The 24,230-nt window shown below is 38.0% G+C and overlaps 2 protein-coding genes across 2 annotated transcripts; both read left to right on the top strand.

The window, feature by feature from the left end:
- Positions 1-1,336: 1,336 nt before the first annotated feature.
- Positions 1,337-4,846, top strand: tpbga (trophoblast glycoprotein a). The gene is made up of 2 exons (XM_051872816.1): positions 1,337-1,920; positions 2,778-4,846. The coding sequence occupies exons 1-2, from the start codon at positions 1,655-1,657 to the stop codon at positions 3,625-3,627; spliced, it is 1,116 nt and encodes a 371-aa protein (XP_051728776.1). The 5' UTR covers positions 1,337-1,654; the 3' UTR covers positions 3,628-4,846.
- A 15,524-nt stretch (positions 4,847-20,370) lies between these two features.
- On the top strand, positions 20,371-24,032 carry zgc:175136 (uncharacterized protein LOC100136863 homolog). The gene is made up of 5 exons (XM_051873495.1): positions 20,371-20,484; positions 20,598-20,650; positions 20,734-22,650; positions 22,743-22,899; positions 23,585-24,032. Exons 1-4 carry the CDS (start codon positions 20,462-20,464, stop codon positions 22,871-22,873), a joined length of 2,124 nt encoding a protein of 707 aa, XP_051729455.1. The 5' UTR covers positions 20,371-20,461; the 3' UTR covers positions 22,874-22,899; positions 23,585-24,032.
- The last annotated feature ends 198 nt before the right edge of the window (positions 24,033-24,230 follow it).

A 24,230-nucleotide genomic window follows, 5' to 3' on the forward strand; every position in this document is an offset into this window, starting at 1 on the left:
TAAAGTGACGAGAATACTTTTTGTGCGCCAAAAAACAAAATAACGACTTTTCAACAATATGTAGTGATGGGAGATTTCAAAACACTGCTTCGAAGCTTTACGAATCTTTTAGTTTCGAATCAGTGGTTCGGAGCGCCAAAGTCACGTAATTTCAGCAGTTTGGCAGTTTGACACGCGATCCGAACCACTGATTCAAAACAAAAGATTCGAAGCAGTGTTTTGAAATTGCCCGTCACTAGATATTGTTAAAAAGTCATTATTTTGTGAACTAACCTTTTAACTCAATCTTTTAATTTCAATGAACTCAAAATTTTAAGGCAACCAGGTAACTTTTTTAAGTTAAACCAACATTTTTTTTTTTCTTTTACAGTGTGGATATCCTTAATTTAGACTCCTCAATTATCTTTAAAGGAAACTTGTTTTCCAATACATGTTGTGTTTGCCATGACTTTACAGTGAAAATTTGTGTGTGCGGCCTAGAAAAATTGACATACCCTTTGTTCAAATTATGAAAAATGTGTTAAAGATTTTGTAAGCATATTGCATAGTTGTGCTTGGAGTCATTTGATTTATTTGTGATAACGCAATGAAACATCCCAAAGTGTGCGAACATAATTTTTGGACAGGCTGTGATAAAAATAATTTATGAACACATGCAAAACAAAAGAGAACCAACAGAATATTAATAACTGATTATGTTGTAGTTGATGTATGCTTTTTCCCATGAGCTTTTTGTTTTTCTATGCATTTTTTGCATATTAAAATAAAACCTGTAGCTGTAGTGTACCCCTTTTTTGCCAAATAATTTGTCAGATAAATACCTTACCAAGTTATTTTTTTAAATTAAATATATAAAATATTTCCCTCATATTTTGATGGTTTAATCAAACTTGTAGGATCATTAAAAACAAATCCTCATGCCAATCCCCTCCTGACATCACTTTTGACCTGTATATGCTTAAAGGCCCCCTTTGAAAGTTTACTGAGGCCCCCTAGTGGGGCCCCACCCCCTAATTGAGAATCCCTGCTCTAATGTAACATCAATAACTTTGCCAGTCTCTTAAGAACATTCAGCCACATTAACTTTTACAGAACCTACAAGGAACTTTTGAGCAACCATTTTTAAGTTTCAAGTGTGTATTGACACTTGCAAATTGGAGACCTTGAGCTAGTACTGAAGTAAAAGATGAACTAAACTGCGAGATCTTGGATTGTCATAATCTTTTGATGAGCTTTAATCACTATTAATTAAGCCTATCAATCACTACGATGAGTGTGAGATGTAAGTGATCCTAGTATCGGTCTATATGGTGAAGTGGAGGGGGAGAGGTGTGAGTCCAAAGCTCCTCCCAGCTGATTGTTGAGAGCAGGAGTGATTCAGTCCCATTGTTTGAGAGGAACGGATCAAACGCCCCACACAGAGAACCTCCTTTTCTCATGGAAATAAAGTGTCTGCCTCTCATTCATACATGAGTTTCTCTAATGCAAAGAAGTCGAGCACGCAGGGAGACTACACACTACTAAGTGAAGTTACGAGCACACGAGACTGAAGTCTTGGAGAGACACTTTGGAGAAGAGGAACCCTGGACGCGCGCACACCATAAATGAGGGTATTTATTTAGTGAGATTGATGAGGTATTGCTGATATTTCACCATGTTTGCCCTTGGACGGTGCGCGCTTGTTTTTGGACTGCTGTGCGCTGGGCTCTCCGCGGGCGCATCGGTGTGTCCAGCCGGCTGCGAGTGTTCAGAAGCCGCGCTGACGGTCAAATGCGTTTCTAAAGATCTGCGGAACATACCGACCGGCATCCCGAGCTACACCAGAAACCTATTCATCACCGGAAACCACATCAGTCAGATCGAACGCGAATCTTTCCAGGGACTGGATAACGTGACAAATTTGTCACTGTCCAACAACAGGTAAAGTCAATGATATGTCTCTGAAGCTACATCTAATTCATAAAATGCCACGTTAACCACTGTTAAAGTCATGGTGAATTAATATGGTATCTCCTTCAAACTTTGTAAGAAGATTTATTTATTTTATTGACACTCAGATATTTTTAGCTTGTGTTTTATTTTTAAATGAGCCAGATTCTATACATTGTGCTGCAAAATGTATGACCTAGTAAAACAGGTTTATGAAGAAATTTAGTAGAAATTATCTTATTAGTCAAGGATGTGACCACATAGGTCTATCCAGGACCAGATGTGAAAATGCCATCATAATATTGAGTGAATGTATCCGACACAATTGTTTTATCCAGAAAGTTACTCAAAAGAAGGTTTTAGCAGTGTTAACAGGAAAACTGCACCTAAAAATCTTTCTGTAAGTAAATGATTTATCATGTTGGCCTTATCTTTTAAATATGTTTGTCAATTTATATGCATTTTCAAAAAACAGCTAGTGTTACCGTTCTTTCCATAAAATAGCCTAAGATGCTGACATGGCTTAAAACCAACAAATACGTAAATAACCCCCTTGATATAACTGGTAGTTCGGACCCTGCAACTGTACTTTTAAAAATAAAGGCTCTTTATTGCCCATGATGGTTCCATGAAGAACCTTTAAAATCCATGGAATCTTTCCATTGCACAAAAGGTTCTTTATAGGTGAAAAAGTTTCTTTAGATTATTAAAATGTTCTTCACACTAAGAAAAAATATGTTCTTTTCAAAACTGTTCACTAAAAGGTTCTTTGAGGAACCCAAAATTGTTCTTCAGTGGCACCACTGACATAAACCACCTTTTGGAATTGTTCATTTTTCTCTGTCCAGGATCTCTGTGGTGAAGTCTTACACATTTTCTAACTTGCGGAGCCTCAGATCGCTGGACCTCAGCAACAACCAGCTGGCCATCATCCATCCTGAGGCTTTCACTGTCCAGAGCCGTATGTTGAGGGAGCTCAACCTCAGTCGGGCTCTCTACAACCACTCATCTGTCATTGATTTAGCCACCTCTCTTCGCTGGAGTACCTTGAGTGACCTGCTGGGGCTGGACCTGTCCAGTAATGGCCTTGTCTACTTGCCCCCTGGCATCTTTTGCCATCTTGTTGGCCTGCGGCGCCTTCACCTTGCCAACAACTCTATAGTGTCCATACATAATGGCACATTCACAGGACTGGATCACCTCCAGGAGCTCGATCTCACCCATAATGCCCTCAGGACTTTGCGTGAAGAGGCTCTGAAAGAGCTGGAGCAGTTGCGTTCGGTAAGGCTCCACTTGGCGGAGAATCCTTACACCTGCACATGTGACATCGAGCCTTTTGCCGCCTGGCTGAACGACTCAAGAGTGCGTGTAGAGGACGTTGAGCGCCTGACTTGTGCGTTCCCTGTCGCGTTGCAGAACACATCGCTATTGACGGTGGGCGAACTGGAGTTGGGTTGCCATAAGGCGGGAGAGGGTGACAACCTAGCACTGCAGACCTCGTATGTATTCCTGGGTCTTGTGCTGGGATTTGTTGGTCTCATGTTTCTCTTTGTGCTTTACCTGAACCGCAAAGGTATTAAGAAGCGCATCTACGACATGCGTGATGCATGCCGGGAAGTCTGGGAAGGTTACCACTACCGATACGAGATCGACTCAGATCCCAGATTGTCGCAATTTTCTACAACAGCTGATGTGTGATCAGACATGAACTCTTCCCAAACCAAGCTCCTTATACGAACTTGTTTTCTATTGCATTTATACTTGGAAAATGCCCGTATGTGATGCGAACATGTAGACATATTTAAGTAGGCACATTTCTTGTGAAAAGCATGTACTGCCTGTCTTGTCGAAGCCTTTATAACAAGCGCACCTCCCCCTCAAGTCTGCACAGAACTGGCCCCAAGATGCATTTGCTTCTCAATCATCATGGGATGTTTGAGGATTAGCCCAATAAAGGGGCAGAAGCCATAAAGCAACTCTGACCACCACCAACAAACCCCCCACCAATCTCCATTGTCCTGTACTGGAATATTGCCCACCTCTTTAGTGCTCAAGTGCCTTGTTTATTGGATTTAAGGGGCTGACCAGCTTCAATAAGGGACAACTCATATATATATATATATATAGATATATAAATGCATACTGTGCTGTTTGTGGAGTTTTGAGGACTGTTTTATTGCATGCTTGTGCAGCTCTGTTTTTATGGAAGCGTATGCAGTTCTAGTGTCGGACCCTGAGCAACAGAATTAGCAGCTTTCTATGGTCCTTTCTGTCCCTCTATCCACAGGGAGTCTGCGAAGAATGTGCCGGATTTTCTCTCCAAAAGCATTCCAGCAGGAGGATAACCTCCTCTAAGCTCTAGAAGGAGGATCTTTTGAAGAAAGAGACCCAGTTTGCTGAAATCTCCGGCTGCTTTTTTTTTTTTTTTTTTTTTTTTTTTTTTTTTCTGTTCAAAAGAGACGTTTTGCTTTGTTTTTATTCCACTCATTTTTATTGTCAGAATGATGAGAACCAGCCCTTACGAGAGCTGCTGAGCGAGACCCCTCCTCCGTGAAGCCTGTTCGCTCTTTGAAGACTCAGTCTGGCTCAGTTCCTCATATGTTCCCCAGCTTTTTCTGTTTAAGGGACTGTTACGGTGATAAGATACAGATGAAGCTGGGGCCGTTGTGCTGAAGGGTCTCATGCTCTATTTTTTGAGTACTGTTTCCAAATGTGTAAGACTGAAAAGAAATATCCTTGATGTGTTGTGCCTGTGTGCTGCACTTGTGTTTAGATAACATGGTTTTATGCAGCATATGTTTGTCAAAAGACTATTTAGTCTTTGAGTGAATCTCACAAAGACCGGCAATTTCTTGTGTAAATAAATTCGTATTTCACCTTATGAAAAGAAAAAAATAAATATTTTGCATAACAGAAAGACATTTTTTTATTTTTTTTATTTTTTTTTTTTTGCATTGTGACATTTTTTTTATTACAATGAAGTACATGCTCGCTCTCTCTCTCTCTCTCTCTCTCTCTACATATACTACTTAACAATATATATCAATATTATATATAAGTAACACCGTGTCCTAACCAGACGTGATAAAAGGTATCTTTTCCATGTTAATCGGAGTTTTCCAGCAACACAAAGAATGGCAATGATAATATCAGGTACTGTTTATATGCTTTATTTAATGTTAAAAGCGTCTAATATGAGTTTGAATATAATTCTGTGTTCCCAGCTTTTTAGCTGTAATGAAAATAACACTGGCTAATTTACCTCAGATCTTGAAAATAAATAAATGGGCACAAGTCAACTCAATGCGAACAAACAAGTGTACTCTATGACAAAGATTGATTCAGTCACTCCGTTTGTACTTTAAATAATGTTTAAATGGTGTAATATTTATGAATTTTACTATGTATTTACCGATTTCATCGTGTCTGCTGTGCTCTTGCCAAGAGAGCCCGCCCACACTCTCTTCTGATTGGCTGTGGTTTTTGATTGATTTTATCGCTTCTCATTGTCGCGTCGCGTCAAATGGACAGTCAAATTGCTTGTTGCTGGAATCTTATCGCATCGCTGTAGTTAGGACATGGTGTAAGTCATGGTAGTATTTCTGAATATAATTATTGTTGATTTTATTATTGTGTGTCACAGTGCGAAAAATAGGCCTATTTGTGAAAATGAAATTAAAATAAGTGAAAATGCATATATCTTTGTGAGATTCACCAATATGTTTTCGATTGAAAACATTATCTATGGTAAAAACATCATATCTTTGCTTGAGAAATTATGATAGGAAACTTAACAGAAATTGGGCCGTCTTCCATTGTGCTTTTATAGCTTTCTACTCATGTATTATTCATTATATTCAAATGAACCTTTCCATAAAGAGATAAGGAAAACCGTTTAAGTGGGATGCCAAAAGCAAAATGTTTACTCATGAATTTATCAGGTATCAAGTGCAAAACAACTCTTATGTGGATGTGTCATGCATCGCATGGACAAATACATGGTCTTTCTTCAGGGCAGAGTTTATTTTGCATGCTAAAAAATAAAGGTTTTTACATTTTAAATTTAAATTAGCCTTGCGTCTTGTTGGTCAGAAAGATGTTTGTGGTTTCATGTTGTGGTATCCTGTTCCTTGATAACAGGATAGCTCATGGATAATTCTCCTTTATTTTACAAAAGGAATTATTCATTACAAACTTTCCTCCTTTCAATGGAAAATCTCTCTATCAACGTATCTCACAAATTACTCCACAAGTTTTTCCCTTCATTTTGAGTACCTTATTGTATTATCCTTCAAATCAATCCAAATGAAACTGCATATTGCAGAATAAACTCAGTGAAAATGCGTTATATGTTATAATGTTGATGCAATATTATTCTTCCTCATAACAAAAGGACTTTACCAAGAGCTTGCAGGCCATCAGAGGTGTTTCATAACTGATAATAACTATGAGCAGGCTTAGTCGCATTTTTACGGCTGCAAATCTCCACATGCAATACGTTATTGGAAACACATGAGTTCAGCATATGCATGATAATCGGCTACAGTATAAAGTTGCATGTAATGCCTCATTGAAAATCATCTGTGGTTCAGAGCAAGGCTCTGTGTCTTAATCTAAAACATTTTAATGAACATTTTAAGTCAGCCTTCTACCATAAGTAAATCAGAATAGTTGGTCAAAACTGTTAAGGATCATTCACATTGGCAGCAATCTGGAGAAAAAAAAAAGAAATAAGACTTTTTTTCTTTTTTTCAATGCGAGTTGGCAATTCGAGGTGACTTAAAGGGATAGCTCACCCAAAAATGACAATTCTGTCATCATTTACTCACCCTCAAGTTGTTCCAAACCTGTAAAAATGTCTTTGTTCTGTAGAACACAAAGGAAGATATTTTGAAGAAAGTTTGTAACCAAGCTGCTCAGCGGCAAGGTTGACTTCTATAGTAGGGGAAAAAATACTATGGAAGTCAATGGTGCCCAAAACTGTTCAGTTTCCCACATTCTTCAAAATATCTTCCTTTGTATTCAACAAAACAAAGAAATTTATACAGGTGTGGAACAACCTGAGGGTGAGTAAATGATGACAGAATTTTCATTTTTGTGTGAACTATCCCTTTAAGCAACAGTTGGTAATGTGAAAAAAAAAAACTGAGTTCAAGTTTATGCAAACACTAAACATCGACCAATGACAGAGTATGTGATCTACTGCCAGTCAAGTGAAAACTGTACAGCGATTTAATCTCTATATGTGTGAAGGCCCCTATATAATGAAGCGTTTTTATTGCTATTGCTTAATGGTATCTTGCCTGGTTATGACACAATGTTAGTATTGCTGATAGTGAAGGCAGCATGAGAGCAGAAGTGAAGAGTTTACAAAGTATCTCTTTCCTCCAACAGCTCCCTGTGCAGAAGACCGTGGTGGGCTTGTTAAAAACAAAGAAGAAATTTAGCCAATTAGTTATGAATTTATGGTTGTCCTAAGGCTCAAACCCACAAAAATTGCTATTTACCTGGCATCATCTGGCTGGACACCGCTGTGCCAAAGAACAGTAGTGAAGATTAATGTAATCTTCTCTCGGCCTCATGGTAAGCCTGCAGGCAAGACAAAATATCCCACGGCTCTAAATTTCATCTTGTTTGCGTCTGACTTTCAAGCAAACTAGCCTTTTAAGAACAAGAACAAAGAAATCCATGTTCATGTGACTGCTGTGCTGTGCATGAGACACACTTGTTTTATGTTCATAGTTTTATTCTTTCTTGATGGCCCTATGCTGTGGTTTTGCTATTAAAAATGAAAGTGCCTTTGGGATGTTACAGAGAAATGCTGCTCTTTTGCAATTAGTCATGTATTTGCAGACTCTAATGCTCTTTGGTTTAGAAACATCCTGGCACCATTAAGAGACATTTAGTGGATTGATATATGGGTTCATGAAATGAATCTACCATCTTTGAGGGATTCAAAACATTAAAGGCAAACCCACAACAGTCAACAGCGATTTAGTGGCAGCTGACTGTCTAGAGAGGCATTTTTCTCCTCAGGTTTCTTTCTTAACCTCAATTCCCGCCTCTAGATTGTCCCTTCATTTTCAATTCTTTAGTAAATAACTCTTTGTTACACTTCTTGTCTCTTTCCATATCTTTTATTTTCATTAAGAAATATATGACCCGTTTTATCACCCTAAGACACATGTTTAGTGGTGTTTGCTATGACAAGCTTACAGTGAGGGATTGAATATAACCCTAACCCTATATTAAACATCAGTTCATAACTCATCCTGCAGGAAAATTTTTGCCTGATGGATGGTAAAACGTAGGAAGAAATACTATAGACTTCTGAAGGAAAGTGTCAAGTCATATCTAGAGAGAGGTATTTATTACAGAAATACTTAAAGGGTTAGTTCACCCAAAAATGAAAATAATGTCATTTATTACTCACCCTCATGTCGTTCCACACCCGTAAGGCCTTCATTCATCTTCGGAACACAAATTAAGATATTTTTGATTAAATCCGTTGGCTCGATGAGGCCTGCATTCACAGCAATGACATTTCCTCTCTCAAGATCCATAAAGGTACTAAAAACATATTTAAAACAGTTCATGTGAGTTCAGTAGTTCGACCTTAATTTTATAAAGCGACGAGAATATTTTTGTGCGCCAGAAAAACAAAATAACGTCACGTGATTTCAGCAGGAGATCCGAGTCACTGATTCGATTCGTAAAGCTCCGAAGCAGTGTTTTGAAATCAGCCCATCACTATATTGTTGAAAAGTCATTATTTTGTTTTTTTGGTACACAAAAAAGTATTCTCGTCTCGTTATAATATTAAGGTAGAACTACTGAACTCGCATGAACTGTTTTAAATATGTTTTTAGTACCTTTATGGATCTTGAGAGAGGAAATGTCATTGCTTTGAATGCAGGCCTCACTGAGCCATCGGATTTAATCAAAAATATCTTAATTTGTGTTCCGAAGATGAATGAAGGCCTTACGGGTGTAGAACAACATGAGGGTGAGTAATAAATGACATTATTTTCATTTTTGGGTGAACTAACCCTTTAAGCTTGTCCTAGACTAAAATGTATGTTTGAGCTGTTTTAACTGAAAGCAACTTGCAATGACATATCTTAGAATATGTCAGTGCCATTGTTTTGTCTCATAAGATGCACACCAGTAATGTTTTTTTTTTTTTCTTTTCTTTTTTTCCGAAGACATATAAAAGCTACTTAAATGTCCTAATTAAACTAAGGCCTAATCCTGGTTTAATCTAAGCCCTGTCTGTGAAACCAGGCCAATATGTAATTTCATAATCACATCAATTGTCTTTGAAATATGGTTAAAGTGTACTGCAGAATGTACTGACAAGCATTTTTGGTAAACTAAAATATACTTTAAAGCTGCAGTCTGTAACTTTTTTTTGCATAAAAATGATCCAAAATCAATTTTTGAGCAAGTACATAACCAGCCAGTGTTCAAAACTATCTCCTTACCTTAGCCGATTCACAATGGTAAGCTTGTAATAATGTTTTCCAATTCGAATGGTACTGGTAGGTTTCCGCGGGAAATTCAAGCTTGCCGCCGTTCGTCTTTGCGTCATTATGCAATCCCAGCTAGTAGGCTATATGGCATGTGAGGATACTGCATGTGACGGATCATTTATAGCCTTTTCTCACAGCAGCTGAAATAATAATTAAACTTATCATTTTGACGGCGGATTATATGGTATGACATATTAACGTTAGAGATTAGACTGTACAGAAAGTGAAATCTACAGGTAACGCTAATACACACTAAATACACAGTCACGCAATGCTTGCACGGTTTGATGTGATATGAGCTAAGCGATCGTTAGATTTAATCACCATTGGTAGCGTGATTTATTGTAATGCTTTTTTTTTCTCAGTTGGTCAGAACAAAGGTGGCAGATTTGTTACTTACTTGTTCAGATGACAATTTCCGGTGAAAATTCTTATTTTGTTCATACTTCCAAGACTTCAATCTGTGTTTCCAAAGTACATTATAAACCGGTGCGGTGACTGACAGCCACACATTCTCCTCAAAACATTAGATTCACTTGCGCTGAGGAGCCATGCCGATGCACAGCCCACGTAAAGATGATACTTATGGACTGCAGCTTTAATGTATGTAACTATTTAAGAAACAGTCATGAAAGTGACCTCTTAAAGTATAAGTGGCCTTTTATTTCATAAATATTATATTATCTGCAAGTACAGTTATTTAAAACTATACTTTGAAGTACACTACAAGAGAACATTTAATACAATTAAGTGCACTTATTTTCACAAAGGCATTCATCTAAAAAGCACCCACAATAATTCCCCGGAGGCCACCCACAACAACAATGCATTGAGTTTTGCGCAGGGAAACACTGCTCTCCAGAAAATGTCAAAATCTAGATCATTTTATGTCTTCAGTGAGACTTAGCATGCTAAGATGTTGTAAATCAAGTGATTTCATTGTGGTTTTAGCAAGATTGCATAATGTACTTTTCTCTTTTGGATGGATGTTTATGTACATGCTAAGTTAGTTGAACAGATCATAGATTTTGCCTTTTGCCTCTCTCACACACACATAAAGCATCTAGTTCTCTCCCACAGCACTAATTATCAGCTTGTGCTGTTTATTCAGATTTATCTATTTGCTTAGTCCAGTTGTCCAACCAGCCCAATGACAATAGGCAGCTATAAAGGTCCTACTCCCAGCGGCGGTGCCCCATTGTCCAACTGTTGGCTGAGCTTTGGCAAACAATTGTATTTTGAAAGCTTTACTAAACGGGGGTTTATTATAGCTGGAGGTAGAGCCAATGTGGTGTCTGCTCCATTTATCACTTTCAATTAGGGGTAACAATCAACTCACACTCATTCACACACCAGTATGCACCTGCTTACACAAACACACACTCCCAGCCAAGCACACACACAATGATGGATGTGCTGCTATATGCTACATACCAAATGTACTTTTCCTCACATGGCCTTTTCATGTATAATAATATAATCTGAGCAAATAAAGTTGAAGGTATTATTGCAGCATTCTATATTGAGTAATGTGCTGTGGTGAAAGACAGAGGGTTTAATAAAAGTCAATAAATCACGATTATTGCTCACTAGCATGAAGTAGGAACCATAACAGGCTTTCAGAACTCTCTATGATGCAGATATTTCATGGCCCATCAGGTGAATCCCATTAAGAAATGTTCAGGTAATGTTTCACCCCAACATAAAAAAGAAAAAATATCAATATTTAGCATAAATGAAGCCTATATGTGTTATTTTTGCAATTCCCTATATTCTTTTTTTTTTTTTTTAAATGAATAAAAATCAGTACAAATTTAAAGCTGATCTAATTTAAAATAATGAAACAGTTCGGTTTACTTAAAATATGTCAGTTCTGTGAACTCAAAAGAAAAATAAAGTGCTAAATATTATAATAAAAGTTAATTTGACTGAACTAATTAGTTTAATTTAAGTGTGTCCCACTTAAACCAATTAATTATTTTGAGCGTTAGGGTTTACAGTGTATGAATGTAATCTGGATGTACTAAATTTGCCATGTTGCCCTTATCATGTGACCTACCAGCGTCAGTTGCGTTGTGTCACCGCCATTCACAAATCCTCTTCCGTTGCCTCATGGGATAATAAAGTGTCCATTGTATGCACAGTTTAGAATCTCGCTGGAAGAAGTAGGTCATTCAGGTACTTTTTGCCTACCTATTTTATGAGTACTGTGAATTCAGACATACTTCTTTTGTCACATGCTGTTTTTCGCCTACTATATAGTAGGGAAGTATGCGATTTCAGATGTAGCCCAGGTTTGCTACTTGCTAACCGGTTCCAGGTGTTGTTTGCAGTAGGGTCATTCTTATTCTAGAGAGCATTTGATCGGACAAAAATTTGTGTAGTGCAGGTCAGGATGAGTCATCGATATTTTTTCTGAAAGAAGAAACATGTAGGAGTACAATAGCATAAAGATGATTCCAAAGCTAACAGACATGGACTAAAAGACACGAAACTCTACTACTGATTCATGGGGCCTTTATTTTAATCTTAATTTTATACTAAATAATTTATTTTCTATTGTGATTTAATGTGTTAATGAAATCTGAAAGACAATAAGTCAATAAATCATGAGTATTGTTTGCAAGCATAAATAAGGAACTATGACATGTTTGCAAAACCCTCTATGACACAAGCCTGGCTTCTTCATGGCCCCTCACACAAACAAAGAGGCGTAATGAAGGACTGGTTTTCAAATTAAAAGCAAATGCATGTAGAACTCAGTGACCTCGCATCCAACAATAGGAAAATGTCTCTGACATCCCAAACAACAAAAGAGCCATCAAAAGCTCTTTGATCTCCGAATGCATCCATCCTGCGTTCCCTTAATGCAGTACAGTCAGAAATTATATCATCCCTCTGGGTTTTCCCTACCCTCTGCCCAGCTGTGGGTGCTGTTATGTGGGTTTGTTTCTTGTGTTGCCTCCCTGTCTGTTGGTGTGTCCTACTAGCAGGACTTGGAAAACTTCTCGTTGTTTAGTTCTAGTCCTCGTCTCTGGGTGAAAAATGGCATTGGTGGAGTTATGACATTGCGTGGGTTTGAATACAGCATATATGTGAGTAACAGTTGATGATAAATACTTTCACCGCCATGTCAGGATATGAAAGAGCGTCCACAGTATCACAGCATGGTATCTTTCGACATTGTATCTTCTGTATGTGAGTCAAAAACACAATTTGTTTTACAATCCTGTAACAAAACTGTTAGCACTGATCTTTACAGAACCATCCCAAGTGTGCATCCATGGGGAATTTCAAGGAGTTGTCTTTACACTGTCTTTAAGAACAAGTAACCTAATACCATTTCCTAACAGATGCAATGCAATAAGATTTCGGTGACAAGTAATTTGTCTTAAGATGACTACAAGACGTAACAAAAAATTCACAGTCAATCAGAAGAGAGTGTGGGCTAAGCTCTCTCTGCAAGCGCACTGCACTCACAACAAAATTGATAAGTACATAGCCTAATCAAATTCATAAATATTACACCATTTTAACATTTTTCCCTAATTCAACTTAAAAACTTAAGTTGAGTCAATGAGTCGCGTCCGTTACGCTTTTTTCGTAAGTTGAATACGGAAGGCGTAGGACGTAGCGTAAGCGTTTTGAACTGCGAGAGGCATTACACTTTCTTTGTAAGTTGAATACGGAAGGCGGTCTGGCGGAAGCTAGATATTTTACTGTATAACTTGTTAAATATGGATATTTTTCTTACACAAACACATCGCTTTGCTTCAGAAGGCCTTTATTAACCCCCGGAGCCGTGTGGAGTATGTTTATGATGGATGGATGTGGACGGATGCACTTTCTTCAGCTTCATACTCGCTGACCCCCTTTCACTGCCATTATAAAGCTTGGACGTGTCAGGATATTTATTAATATAACTTCGATTGTGTTCATTACAAAGAAGAAAGTCATATACACCTAGGATGGCTTGAGGGTGTTAAAGTATTTTTAAAGTATTGTCATTAGCTTAGCAACATGCTAACATCAACTCTATCCCTGCCTCAGAATATGCATACTTCCCTACTGTATAGTAGGCAAAAAAAAAAAAAAACCAGTATGTGAAATTAGTAGTGTGTCTGAATACACAGTATTCAGAAAACTAAGTGAAAAGTACACGGATGACCTACTACTTCCGGCGGGGTTCTGAAGTTCACATCCAATGGACATTTTACTAGAGTATTTGTGAATCACAGTAAAGCTACGCAACTGATGCTGGTAGGTCACATGACAATGACAACATTACGAATGTATGTCCAAATTACATTTATACTACGTTCATTCTATATAGAACATAGTATATAGAACAAACGGTCAAAAAGTTGCATATTTAAAAGAAGTTGATTGATGAAAAAAAAATGTTTTTATATTTAATAGCGTAGATGTGGCATCTACTAGCAAAACCGCAAAACTAACCCGCAAAACCGATGAATGGCTCAAGCACAGAGAATTACTTTAACTGACCTTGTTTAATTAGGTCTCACCTGACCATTTAGGAGAATGCAGGAGACATTTTCCTAATAATCCATGTAATTAAAGATTTTCTGGAACAAGATTGGGCCTGTTGTACTGGGAGTGCTAGTCAAATGGAAAGCAATTGTTCATGATTTTTGACGGAAGAGCATGATGAGAAGTGGGCGTATCTTTCTCTAGGTAATCTGACCTTTTGTTCCCGCTGAGCATTAAGCCCATTATGACTCAAGTTATTGTTATTACGTACATTATTCAAGATGACCAGATGCCTGAGCAGGAGGGGGTTTTAAGTGCCAAGCCAGGGATAGCTGTGCGTGATTGGCTGGGATGTGGAGAACGTTCTAGAGGTCAGAGGGCAGATCCTTCCAAAGGGAAGACACCATCTGGCCCACTGCTGACTCATGACAGACTCTGATTTTGATCTTAGTGTTCCTTCCTGTCAATGAGAAACATGACAGATTGACTAAGATCAATAGTAACATTATACCAGTGCAGCATCACACGCTTATTATAATATAAAAGTATGAGCATCAAGAGCCAGTTGGCAGAAATAACAGCAAAGCTGCTATTCCGTTTTGTCTAGTAATGAGCATTTTAATGAGCTTTAGATATTTATTCTATTTACTAGACACCGTTTTTAATATGATGGAAAGCATTACTACTAATATTGTTCATATTTGCCTACTGATTTGAATAACCATAACCACTAAGTAATAAACTTTAAGTATTAAAAAAAGGATTAAACTTATTTTACAATTTTATATACTTCAGAGCCATGTGGAGTACATTTATAATGGATGGATGCACTTTCTTGAGCTTCACTGCCATTATAAAGATTGGATGCGTCAGGATATTTATTAATATAACTCCAATTGTGTTAATCAAAAAGAAGAATAAATATTGCTTCGGAGCAGTATTCAAAGCTAAGCGTATCCCATCATGCATCATGTTCAGGAACTCTCATGCCCCGAGATGTCAAGGAAAATATTCCACTGTAAGTAAAATGAATTAGATATTACATGTAATGTGCTAGTAAAACATAAAGTGCTGCACATTTTATTGGTGCAAAGATGAGTATGTGTATTTTGTACAACATTTGCAACTGCTTTTTATCACTAAATTAGAAGCACAATTACTAATTTGTGTCATCTGTTACATTGGGACTAGTGAACAGACATTTAAAAGTTTATTTTAAAATGCAAATTATTGAAAATCAATCGATTTTGAGCTTAGTTTTTAACAGCAGATGGTGCTCTAGGCTAGTTTTTAACCGCATGCTCAAATGCTCATGAAGAAGAGCGCTCGTGCGTTCAGCTGTGTCTGTACTTGCACCTCAGAATGCTATTACGAACCGAGATTAATGTAAACAGCCCACTGCAAACACCCTTGTAATTCAGTTCAACCATTTCGAACTTATGAATGATTATTTTACAGAAGGTTCAAGTGGTGTGAGTAATGAATTGGAAGCAAGCAGAGTACGGGTTTTTCTAAAGCACACAGTGCCATCTGCTGTTAAAAAATAAGCTCAGAATCGATTCCAGAATCATTTTGCAATTCGTGATGCATCAATTTATTTTCCCAGCCCTAATTATTGCAACACTATAAGTGTATCCTGTCGGGTGATTAAAAGTTCTACACACACTTGCAGTCTTTTACGGAGCCCCGCACATGACATGCAAGAAAAAAATAAATTGTGCGCACAATTTACTAATACGTTCCCTCAATTTACTAAATAGTGCGCACGACTTACTAATACGTTCCCTTGATTTATTAAATCGTGCGCACGATTTACTAAAACGTGCACACAATTTACTATTTCGTTCCCTCGATTTACAAAACATGTGCATGATTTATAAATCGAGGGAACGAAATAGTAAATCGTGTGCACGTTTTAGTAAATCGAGGGAATGAAATATTAAATCGTGCACATGTTTTAGTAAATCGAGTGAACGATTTAGTAAATCGTGCGCACGATTTAGCCTACTATTTTTTTCCTGCATGTCATGTCCGGGGCTCCGTAGTCTTTAAGCCCACTTGAACACTTAGGCTAAATACAGGAAATATGTCATGTAAGTAGGTAATTGGTCAAGTGCAAAGAACACAAATGTTTTTATTTGGACAGGCCCGTACTGTATTTTAAGGGTGTACTCACACTAGGCACGGTTGCCTTGAACCGAGCCTGAGTGCTTACACTGCATGCGAACCACGCTTGAGCCCAACCGAACCGTGCTCTGGCCCACCTCTTCCAAGCAGGCCAGGGACGGCTAAACGAACCGCGCCCGAGCATGGAACGGAGCGATCACACTTATCAAACGAACCGGGCTTTGGGGGTCAAACACGCTCGGGCACGGTTCAGAGAGCCTAATGTGAGTACACCCTAAGGGAGCTATATGTAGAATTCAGAAACCTTGTTATTAGCGACACTGGTGGCCATTAAGTGAACTGCAGCCAGGAACTTGCTGCTTTTGCTTGCATTTATGCACACGTAATGTACAAGAGACAATGTGATTGAAGGCCCCAATATATTCACAGTGAAATTCTTTTTTGTTCTTCGCTTAGAAGTAAAAAAGAAGTCGGAAACACCTTTAATGAATATCCTGATGCGTCCACGGTGCTGAGAGTGATGTTTAGACAAATATGTAAATATGTGCTGCGCGCTTTCCTCTCAGTAACAAAATAAACATACAACCAAAATGACAGTGGATATGTTTGCACCAGCTCTGCAATTCACCGCCATCATGTTGACAGATGGGGTAACTGTTATTATGATAGTTTGATTAAAGCAGTGGTCTCAAACTCAATTCCTGGAGGGCCACAGCTCTGCATAGTTTTGCTCTAACCCTAATCAAACACACCTGATCCAGCTAATCAAGGTCTTCAGGATTACTAGAAACTTCCAAACAGGTGTGAGTTGGAGCTGGTTGGACCTAAACTCTGCAGAGCTGTGGCCCTCCAGGAATTGAGTTTAAGACCACTGGTTTAGTTCCAACCCTGATAAAAATTCACCTGCCTGTACCTTTCTAGCAGTGTTGGGAAAAGTTACTTTTAAAAGTAAAGCATTACAATATTGCGTTACTCCCTAAAAAAGTAACTATTTGCGTTACTTTTCAATCGATTACTCAATCGATTACATTACTTTTGCGTTACTTTTTCTTACCTGGGCTGGGGTTGCTTCTTTCTTTTTTAATAACAACAAAAAAAAAGTTCTATTTTTGGCAAATGTAAAGTCCCTTTCACAACAAAAGTGAAATGAATAAGCCTCAGGCTAAAGGAAATGCATATTTATGCCTGTACAGTAGAGGGCACAACTCAAACCTTTCAGCTGTGCTGATTAAAGAAGAATAGGATACAGGAGTAGAAAGTTCAACACTCGTATTTCAAAATCTAATCTAAAGTCATTTTTGCTTGTTTGTATGGTGGAATTGGTCAGCAGCAAAGACATTGGTTAATAAAGTGAGATTAAATACATAAAGTATATTTGTGTAATTTAATATGGATAATTATGACAGGTTTACGTAAAATTCTGAGATTGCATTTCACTGTTTTTATTCATTTTGAGGAATACTGAATGTATTCGTGCAAGTGAGATGAGTAAATGCATGTTCACATTTAGTCTAGAACTACAATAACCATCATTTTTTACACAGCGCACACAACACCTCTGCACTTTATTTCTCTCAACACGGGGACAGGAAAGCTGTCAGTCAATAAATGTGAAAAAGTAACTTGCATTACTTATTTGAGAAAGTAACTTGAAAATTGAAAAAGTAATGCATTACTTTACTAGTTACTTGAAAAAGTAATCTGATTACGTAACTCAAGTTACTTGTAATGCGTTACCCCCAACACTGCTTTCTAGTAACCCTTAAGACCTTGTTCAGGTGTGTTTGATCAGGGTTGGAGCCGAACTCTGCAGGACTGTGGCTCTCCAGGACCGACGTTGGCCACCCCTGCTATAGACAATATAGATCTGACTATGTTAGACTATAGTTTGAATTAATCCCTTTTCTTTGCATGACACATTGACATTACAGTAGAGAATGGCTCTTTCGGCAATTTCCTGAACATTGTATAAGCATTCGTTTCATGTGTCATTAAACGAAAAGAGAGGTTTTCAGGAGCACGCGTAAACATTAACTGCTAGGTTTACTAGGTTGTCTATAATGTTAATATCACTTTTTTCTTAACACAAAATGATAAATTCATAGCAGACTGTCCCTTTTTTCCATGAAATGACAGTAGTATCATAGTTTACAGTTTATTACAGTAGCTTCTTACTGTGAGAATTTAGTGAGAATCTCTAAAGAGAATAATGAGAAATAAAAAATAAAACCCTGGACATATATTTGCTAATGAGATTGAGAAAAATATGTTTAGTAGGATTTATTTTAGGGTGACATATGACCTAAACATGCTTAAAGATTAACTCATATATTGTCTGAAATCCAGATCTGTATAGCGGTGATGGTGCAGAATGTAAGATTGATGAGAAAATACAATATCTAGTCCAAGTTTCATAATAAGAATCCTTGAATGTCCGATGATGAATAGATTCACACTACACCTCACAATGGGACATTCTCTCCTGTATGTCACCGCTTGCTAAGGAGAATCTGCTGACGATGGAATTTGCCAAGTGTGGCTGGCCATTACTGGAGCTTATTCTCGAAAATTCCTTCATAAATGCAGACTAAAACAAAGGATTCAGAGCAGGACTGATGGAGTGTGTTTTCCTGGATACATGTTTTCTGATTAATGAGGCTCATTGCAGTTGAAAAAAAAAACATTTTCATTTCTATTCATTTTTTCCCCATACTGAGTCACTTTATTTGTGCCACTATGGTGATTTCTGATGATGCTAGCAAAAAAAAACTTGCTTCTTTACTAAACTTGATATGTCCTTTTTCATTTGTTTCTAAACACAGCAGGAATCAGGCATTAATTTCATTGATTCCTTTCTATAGAAAGCTGAAATCTGAAAGTGCCATTTATTAACAGCCACCAAGTTACCTTCCAACATTTTAACGTAAACATGACTCTTAATCACAGCTCCATGTAAAGGTCACACAGTCGCATCACTATCAATAATGGCAGGTGAAGAGCTCATGTGGGATTCCGTTAATAGATAGGGAATTATCCGTTCCAACATTCCCTCTTCACCCCTGGTTGGAGGAATAAATGAGGGACAATGTAAAGGATGAAATGACATGCCAAGGAAAAGTAGGACGGTGTGACAGATCTCCTCACCTCTTCAAGTACCTGGTATCAGGAGACGAATGCTTCTCCTTCCTGCTGACTGCAGGAGAATGACAGTAATGATCCCTATCTATCAAATGTGCACTGGTGGGAATGGGAAATTGTCAGAGCGGTGCGTGTATGCGTGTGAGTATGAGGGAAGGCTATGTATTAGACTGCATTAATGGCTTTCATACCTCCTTAAGGAATGAAACCTCATACTGTGAACACATGTCAGTGCTTCAGCTTGATGCATTAGAAAATCTTCCTAGAAAGCACTCGCTTCAGAATATACTGGATGTGGATCCTGACCATTACTGTATATTATACACAATGAATACTTTTGCAGTCTGAACTTTAACACAAAATGCCTGTAGTTGTCCATATAAATATGATAAATGATATCAACGTTCAGCTCATGAAAAATGCCTGTATTGTATTTTATTGATGTGAGCTCCTAGTGATGAAAATCTAATTATGGTCAGATGAGGTTGTGCAGCAGTTTATAAAGCATATATTCATCACGCAGTCTAGAAATTATTTTTTCAATCATAGAAAACCTATAAATAGCAGATAATGTTTTCAAGGTCTGAAAGGGTCATAGAAATTAATGATATCTTTAAAAGTTTTTGACATATAATGATCATACTATATATTTTATTTGTGCACCTTTTTTTATTTTCTTTTAAAACCTGTTTGCAAGTTGAACTGATTCGCAAATGAGTCTGAATGATTTATTAATGATTTTCTAAAATCCTTATCCAGTGATCAGAAATAACTGTAAACCCTGTAAATACATTCAAGTGAATTGTGAACAAATAAAAGTTGTCAGCAATTTCCTCCTGATCTAACCCTTAAACACGATTTATATTGGTATAACCTAATGTAGTCAGGTTCATTAGCTATGTTTAAATAAATAATATGTAATATTTTGTTTAAAAAAGTTCATTTTCACCACATAAAGCACATTTTATGTTACCTGTCAAAACATTTTTAAATTAATTTTAATTTAATTTATTATCATTATTATTACATTCTTTTATTTGTCAGACATAGTAAAAACAGATATATATTTTTATAAAGTGATGTAATTATTGTTAACAGCTGCAACTTGCAGGTATCTTGATTGCTGATTGGCTGAAGGTGAGGAGTGAAGTCTATAAGAGATTCCTATAGAGGTTTGTGCTAGAATCTATCAAGTGAGGGGATTGTAACAAAAGTTGCTGGTCTTGTGGGTGCCTTATTTAACAATGGGTTCTAGATACTGCTTAAGGTGAGCACTAAACTAACTGAAATGAAAGTCGTTTTGGTGGTTGTTGTTTGGTCCAAAGCTGATTGAACCTGTACATTGCTCTACCAAATGGTTGACTTCTTGCTTGTTTTCAGGATTCTTTTTGCCTTGTTTCCTGCTTATGTAACCTGTTTGGGGAATTATGAAGGTAAGCCTATAACATGCTTCTGATATTTATCTGAAACATTGCTGACTCTACCTGTTTGTGTACTTTTTATTTGTTTCTAACAGGGAACGTGCCAACTGCTAATATGCAAAGAGCTTCATCTCACACTTTCCCAGTGATTGCCCCTGAGGTGAAACAAATAGGAAGTTGGAATGACCCTGCCTACAGTTCTGTTCACCTGCCCCACAGTCAAGGCACCCATGGAAGTTATAATTATCATAAGGGGAGATTGTTTGCGGGCTCAAATATAAAATCAGATTCAAAAGCTTGTGAGACTCAAGCTAAAAGTGACAATCAAGAAAATATTAACTTTAAGCCTTCTGCTTCTGTTCCAACATATGGCTTGTCAGGTTTTGGTCAACCCTCTGCTCAGTATGAGTCTCGTATAGCTGCTGATGCCTTCAAAAACGTCCAGCCTAGTAGCCGACTGGCTTCTACTTCATCTCAGAGTGGGTCCACCTTGATGAGAACCCTAAAGGTACCTGAACCCAACCCCTTAAAACCCTCTAGAGGTGAATCTAGTAATGAGGTGGCTAAAACTTCTGGATCTAGCAAGATCTTTGCAGTGAAGCCTCATAAAAACACATTTGGCCATATGGAGTTCAACTCTGAAGTTTCTAGAGACCCACATGCAAGAGACCCAAATCTTGGATCAACTTCTATTTTAAGTCAGATGTCTCATCCGCATAGTTCATCTAAGTGGAGCCAAAGCACTAACAAAGTCCAGACAGCCAGTAGCAGTTATGGCCCATTGCTGAAGGAAACGTCAATGTATTCAAGTACGAATCCAAGAAAACCCTCTAATAGTGGACTTCAGTACACTGAGGTCAAGCCTTCGGTTGTTAGCTCAGGGCCAATCTTTGTAGTTCAAGGTAGAGGAAGTGCTCAAGGTCATGGGGGCTATAGTGGGCATCCCGATTCTGTAAAATCGCTTGGAGTTCCCAGTCATGTTGATGCCTATCAGGCCAGTCAGACTTCTAGAGATACTAGATTGACTGCCAGTAGTCAGGGCAAGTCATGGAATGAACCTCTTCACTACTCCATGAGTGGTACTCAATACCGTCCCAGTCCTGAGCTAAGAAAACCTTCCAGAAATGATTGTAGGGACAGTGTGGATAAATCTTCAATTGTCAGCTCTGGTGGGATTCTTTTCAAGGCACCAGAAAGTGCTCATAGAAATAAGTTACCAGCTCACTATGAAGCTACTCACCCCAAATTCCAGCAGGCCTACAATGTCCACGGTCAGCCTAGTCAAATCTATAAGCCCATGTACCCTTCTCGAAGTGGGGCTCAACACGATGTTGCAAAGTCCTCAACTGCCAGTTCTGGAGCTATCCTGATAATGCAGGGTCCTACAAATTTTCAAAGTAGAACTGAATCCAATAAACCCAAAGTTCATCCTAGCTTTCCAGAGCATAGGATAACATTTGCCTCTGGTCAGACTGCTCATCAAAACCAGCCTTTTGAAGTGGCCAAAAATTCCAGAAATGTCCAGCCAGCCACTAGCACTTATGCCAGCTCTTCCCAGACTGGGTATCAGACCTTCTCTTCTGTGAAGGGACCCTCATACAAACCAAATTCTAGGCCCTCAAAACCTTCTAGAAGTGAATTAGGATTCAGTGCCAATAACCCCACTATTGCTGGAGCTAATGAGATCAATACAGTCCGTGTTAGGCTTAATAAACCACCCACAAGCAGCTTTGGTAACTTTCAGAATCAATGGGCTTCTGGTGATGTTAGCAGTGGTGCTTTCCAAAGTTCCTTACCTCCAAGTTACCTGGGCCAGAGGCCAGGTCAAAATGTACAAACACCTGTTAGTTCTTCAGCTCCTCAATATCATGGTTCCAAAGCAGTCCAGAGCCAATTCACTGTAACTCAAGGAAATACCGATTACACTAAGCATATTACTGCCATTCCAAGTGAGTTCGGCCAAGGTGCCATCCGAAGGCATTCTCCTACACTTTCCAACAACTACAGACAAGGTTTGCTCTAAAGTGCACCACAATCAATCTCACTGCATGTTTTAAATATGATTTTCAGTCAGAAAATAACATCATTGGTCCTTCTGCCGCAGCTGAACAAAACCAGCCTCAAGTTAACAGATTGGATTCCTCGGCTTCTAAATGTGAGGTGGCCCAAAATAGCCCTGCAGGTCTTGGTCAGCAGGGCCTAGTCAAATTCCAGGAAGTTAACCTCTCCATCTAGAATCCGTTCTCAACGTCTGTTATAAAGTAAGTAATTGCTTAATTTATATCTACACAGATCTCTATTTTTGGTGTTTAGCAGGAAATGATCTGCCCTGCAAGCAATACTGTAGAGTCCAAAAGTGGGATGTTTATTTCAGCATTTACAGCATCCTAGCAATCTGTCTTCGCTTTACATAGTGGGCAGCCTCATTTCCTAAGTGTAATTCAGGATGTTTATGGCCATGTTCAGAATAGGATTGTAGTTTACATACTGACTGACAAAAAAAAAGAAAAGTTGTGTAACTATGTATAATGTGACAAACATTTCAAACAGCTGTACTCTACACTTTCACATAACAGTTGGATGTCACAATTGAATTAAACCGTCAAAATGTCACAATTTTAGTCCAGTAGTAGGCCTATTTGAAATTTCATACTTCTCAATACCAATTTCAATACCAAAACAATACGGATACAATATACAGTGTTCAACAAATATATATATATATATAATATTTTTTTTTTTTTTTTTTTTAAATATTTGACTTTTGGCAGCTGTGGTTGGTCATCGGGGTATTCAGTGTGTACAGAAAACCTGTGTACAAAATAAGTACAGAAGAACATGGCCTACAGCATTGAAGCCTGTGGAAAATAAGTTGCTTATTTTAATGATTGCATACTTGTGTGATTCTCAAATGCCACCCATTAACTGTTTTTCAAATTCTTGCAGCCTTGATTAGGTGTGTTGGGGAGGCTGTCAGTCATCAGGCTCTGGTCTCTGCAAGGACTATAGGATGCTCTGACTGATCCAGTCCATTGCTGTTCAGTGATCATAGAAACTGTGGACACAGGGAACTGTCTTGGCAATTTGCAGCTCAATTCTTGATGCACCGCCCTTTCAAAGACTGTACACTTCATGTTAATGTCAATAAAACCTTTAAACCCACAAAATCTGTTTTATGATTTCCAAATCCTGTCACACTTTTTGTTTTTGCCTTGTATTACAATGAATGGGGAAAGAACTTGGTCTTTTTGACAGTTAAATGTCAGTTTAATGACCGCATCACTACTGTACAGAAGTAAGGTATCTGGTGTGGTGAAATTTGCAGCAGAAATGAGTAGTTATGCTATGAACCTAATCCTAAACAGAACATTTTAATCCTCTCCGCTGTAACCGAGGAGCATTGACGCCATCTGTTGGTTAAACATCTCAGCGCTTTGTTCACTGACCACATCCTATTAAAATGTAGATTAACTATCCATAGCAATTCTAAATGTATCAAAGGTTAAAACTACTTGTTTTATTAGAATAAAGGCCTACGTGTACACTTGGTTGCAAATGTCTTCTGATATGATTTACAGTCAATGAAACAATT

This window comes from Ctenopharyngodon idella, chromosome 19, assembly GCF_019924925.1.
Source record: "Ctenopharyngodon idella isolate HZGC_01 chromosome 19, HZGC01, whole genome shotgun sequence".
In the NCBI taxonomy this organism is placed as follows: Eukaryota; Metazoa; Chordata; class Actinopteri; order Cypriniformes; family Xenocyprididae; genus Ctenopharyngodon; species Ctenopharyngodon idella.